The 4,576-nt window shown below is 43.6% G+C and overlaps 1 protein-coding gene across 1 annotated transcript; it reads right to left on the bottom strand.

The window, feature by feature from the left end:
- Positions 1 to 680: 680 nt before the first annotated feature.
- On the bottom strand, positions 681 to 4,360 carry LOC101759972 (receptor kinase-like protein Xa21). Its single transcript, XM_022829387.1, has 2 exons — positions 1,610 to 4,360; positions 681 to 1,416 (listed from the first exon to the last, which is right to left on the bottom strand). Exons 1-2 carry the CDS (start codon positions 4,353 to 4,355, stop codon positions 1,055 to 1,057), a joined length of 3,108 nt encoding a protein of 1,035 aa, XP_022685122.1. The 5' UTR covers positions 4,356 to 4,360; the 3' UTR covers positions 681 to 1,054.
- Between the last annotated feature and the right edge of the window lie 216 nt (positions 4,361 to 4,576).

Raw genomic sequence — 4,576 nt, 5'->3', positions numbered from 1 at the left:
CAAAATCGAGCCGGTTGGAGGAACTGAGGAAGGAATCGCCGGATTGGGTGGAGGAGGGTCGCCATCACCATCCATTTTCACTGGGGACTCGGCCGGTGGCGGCCAAGGTGACCAGCGGAGCCACTAGGGTTCGCGGGTGAAGGGATGAGGGGGGGTGGGAGGCGACAGGAGCAGTCCGGCCTTTTTTTTCTTTTGTCCAACTGATACGTTTGTGTAATGAGTGGTAATGGTGGGTAAATACCCACCAACTCTATGAGGAAGTCTGAACCTGGAGTTGTTGGAGCACCCCTTGAGGTACTCCACTAAAAATGTGGATCTGACCCCTAGCTCCACCTTTTTTTTCTGGAGGTGGAGTTGGTGGAGCTAGACATGTTTGGCTACGAGATTTTTTGGAGTTGGTGGAGTGAAGCTAATTTTTCTGGAATAGAGTGCTGCCAAACACCCCCTAAATTTCTGATTTTGGACATGCAGGTGCGTGGTGCGTCCATTGATTTCTCTGTATACATGTCTCAGTTTAGGAAGGGCATGCATGCACATTAGTTTACACTTATTAATTGAAATTTTAATGTATATTTTAATTAAGAAATATAAATAAATGGTCAGGATTTCATGAAGGCCAATCAAGATTGAACTTGTCCCAAGTTTCTGCAAAATGATTTCAGATTCTGTTCTGCAGTACAATGCTCCATACAAAGTTTAACAGAGAAATCCAATAGGTACTACATCCATCCCGAAATACAAGGGATTATGGCTAATTGGCTATGCCTATGCACCAGGACATGTACTTGTCCATGCACATAGCAAAAACCTTATATTTCAGGTACTACTTCATACATGTGGTATTTGTCCTAAAAATCTGAAGACAATTGCAATTCACCCTGGAAAACAGAGAGAAGCAGGTATAATATTATTGCTAGTACATCATAAAGCATGAAGGCAACTGCATGTCATTCCGTATGAAGTGAAGATTCATGTTTCCTCCACCAACCATCCGTTATCCAACAATTATTCCAGCTGATGGAACTGTGAAACCTCTGAAGTCAGGTCGAAGCATCTAAATGTGGATTAAAGATTTGATGGCAACCAGCTCCTTGATGATATCTCCAGTTGGCATCCTACTGGTCGGCATTTCCTCAGAGCATGACAGTCCAAGCCTAAGTAGTGAAATCAGGGCCTCAATCTTTCTATTGTATGAAGCACTTGCATCATGAACTTCATTCTTGAGGCTCAAGGACAGAGGCATGTCAACCACTTCCATTGTTCCTTTATGTAGGGCCATTTCGACATATTGACGAAGGCTCATTCCTTGTGCACAGATGCTATCAGTGGGCCTCTTCCCAGTTACCATTTCTAACACAAGAATTCCATAACTGTAAACGTCTCCATTTGTTGACACCACATTTCCAGCACCATACTCTGTAAATTAAATGTTCGAAAATACAAGATATCTGAGGATGCGCACAATTCTAAGTTTAAGGTACAGCTGTAATACTATAACAGAAAAAGCAAAAGTTGGTAGGTGGCACAGCATAAAAATAAAGTAAGTAATGAACAATAAAGGCAGACAAACATAGCATAAACATATGCATGATAAAAACAGTTAGCTAACCTGGGGCAGCGTAACCGATTGTCCCTCTAACTCCCACTGAGCTTGCTGACTGTTGGACAATAGTGCTACCTTCAGTAATAATCTTGGCCAGACCAAAGTCTCCAACGTGGGCTACCATATCAGCATCCAAGAGCACATTGCTTGGCTTAAGATCACAATGTATAACAGGTGTTGGGCCATCACAATGAAGATAATCCAATGCGTAAGCCACATCTAGCAGTATGGCCACTCTTTCTGCGAGATCCAAGTACCTTTGTTCTGTTTGGTCATTAGGTTCAGGATGTAGCCAACCATCTAAACTCTGATTAGGCATAAAGTCATACACAATTGCTTTGAAGTCATTTCCTCTGGCATCAATGCTTGCACAAGCTGTAACTATCTTGACGAGATTCCGGTGTCGCATGTTTCGGAGTGCTTCACATTCAGCTATGAAACTCTTGAGCGCCCCAGGAGTTTGAAGCTTTAGTACCTTCACAGCAACAAGATCTTTACCTTCCCCATCCTGACAATCTAACTCTCCTTTGTATACTGATCCAAATGATCCAGAGCCCAGAAAATTGGTAGGAGAAAAGTCATTTGTTGCTTTCACCAACTGAGAGTACGAGATCAATGGGTGGCCTTGCATGAGTATTGTTGAAGGAGTTTTTGTGTTGCTTCTCTTGCGCCATGATTTAAGAATGTAGAGTGATGAAAGGATGACCAGTATTGCGACAAGAGAAATAACAATGGGCACAACCACAAGGTTTTGTTTTTTCTTTGGTCGCTTTATCGAACAAGGAGGCAAATGTAGTCCAGTTATTCCATTGCAAAGTTTACCATTGCCTTTGATTGAGACTCCAGAAGCATTTGCAAAAACACCTGCAGTTGGCACTTCTCCAACAAAGTTGTTGAATGACAAGTTCAGAGAATAGAGCAATGTAAGGTCCCCTAAGAACTTGGGTATTGGACCTGACAAATTGTTGCGTGAAAGATCAAGAGTTTCAAGACCTTTGAGCTGACCCAGGGCTGATGGGATGCCACCAGCTATGAAATTACTTTGGAGATAGAGGTTCTGGAGGCGTTGGCATTGACCGATGGTAATAGGAATTTCACCTGATAATTTGTTATACTCTGCATGGAATACTATAATACTTTCCAAATTTCCAATCTCTAAAGGTATTGAGCCCTCCAAGTGGTTATTGGATAGATCCAAACCATTAGAGAGAGTGGAAATGTTGAATACTTCCCTTGGAATGTGGCCTGTAAAACCATTACTAGATAGGTTTAGAGATAATAAGTTTGTAAGGTTTCCAACAATGCTTGGTATGCTACCAGTAAAACCATTTGATCCGAGATTTAGCATATTCAGTGCTGCAAGATTTCCTAATGTCAGTGGGATTGGCCCGCCAATTTTGTTGTTTGCAACAGAGAGGATTTGCAGATTTTGAAGCCTGCCTATGGAGGAGGGAAGAGTTCCTGTGAAATAGTTGTTATCGAGACCAAGAGCTTGTAAGTTGATGAGGTTATCAATATCTTTAGGTATGGTTCCTGAAATTTTGTTCGTGTCAAGGTAAAGAGCTGCCATGGTGGTGGACAGATTGGAAAGTGAATCAGGAAGCACTCCTCCTAAGTTACAAGTACTCAAGTACAATGCAGTAAACTTGGAACAATTGGTCAATGCAGTTATGAATTTCCAATCGTTGGGTTCTTTGGCTTCAAGCATAGTTTCTGAAAGCTCTAGAAGTTTTAAATGTTTTAAGCCTCCAATCTCTGGAGGAATGATGCCGCTTAAGGGGTTAGCACCAAGCTGAACCAACCATAGACTGGAAGCGTTAGCAATTGATGCAGGGATACTGCCATGGAACTGGTTGTGATCGGTTCCTATAATCTGCAGATTGGGAAAAGAATTGAATGCATTTGGAGGAAGACTTCCACTTAAATAATTTTGTTGTACAGTGAATGCTTGTAGAGAGGAAATATTCCAAATAGAATTGGGGATCAGGCCAGTAAAATTGTTAAAGCCTAAAGTTAGCCTAGATAAATTGGACAAGTGGCCTAAAGATGAAGGTATCGCGCCAGATAGCTTGTTGTAATCGAGACCAAGAATGATGAGGTTTGAGAGATTGCCCAACGCAGGGGGTACCTCACCAGAGAACCGATTGACTCTCAAATTCAGTACTTCCAGCAAGGGCAAATTCGCCAAAGATGGAGGGATCTCCCCTGAGAAACCATTTTTCTCAACATTCAAAAGCACAAGATTTTTCAGGCTGGCACCTATCTCAGTGGGGAACCGACCTTGGAGTCGGTTATCGCTTAGGTGAAGCATTGTGAGGTTGCTGCATCCTACCAGCAGAGGCACAGGAATGCCACCTTGGAGAGAGTTTGTGCTCAGGTTAAGCACCTGAAGCCTGCTGAGACGACCAAGCTCCTGAGGTATCTGCCCGACGAGGTTGTTGTCGTGCAGATCAAGAACCTTGAGAAAGGACAGGTTGCCAAGAATTGGTGAGAGGCGCCCAGAGAGGTGAGAAGAGCCGAACCTTAGTGAGGTGACCCTCTCGGGGTGCTGACGGCTGCAAACAACCCCTGGCCAGCTGCAGTAGTGGCTGGAGGAGTTCCATGATGCCAAGGAGCCCGCAGAAGCGAACGCCGACTTGAATGCGAGTAGCGTGAGCTCATCGGCTGTCACATTGCTGCTCCCTGTAGATACCAGAGCATAGGAACAGAATAGCAATAATGAGAAACAGAACAATGTTATAGCTCCTGCCATGACGATAAGTAGTTACAAGTGTGTATGCACTCATACTCTCAACGACGACATGTTATAGCTCCTGAATTAGAGAGTAGCATTGCCAAGTAACCGGCCGTCTAGCCGCCAGTCTTTGGTCAATGTATGGAGGCATCCAAGGACCACTACCTTCCATGTAGCTCCTAGAGCTTACTATAATGCATATTGGCAAGTGGGAGGACACATGCTGCGAACCAAACAAC

Source organism: Setaria italica, chromosome VIII (genome assembly GCF_000263155.2).
Source record: "Setaria italica strain Yugu1 chromosome VIII, Setaria_italica_v2.0, whole genome shotgun sequence".
Classification (NCBI taxonomy): Eukaryota; Viridiplantae; Streptophyta; class Magnoliopsida; order Poales; family Poaceae; genus Setaria; species Setaria italica.
Note: the sequence above shows the minus strand (reverse complement) of the source record. Positions and strands in the feature narration are given on the sequence as shown.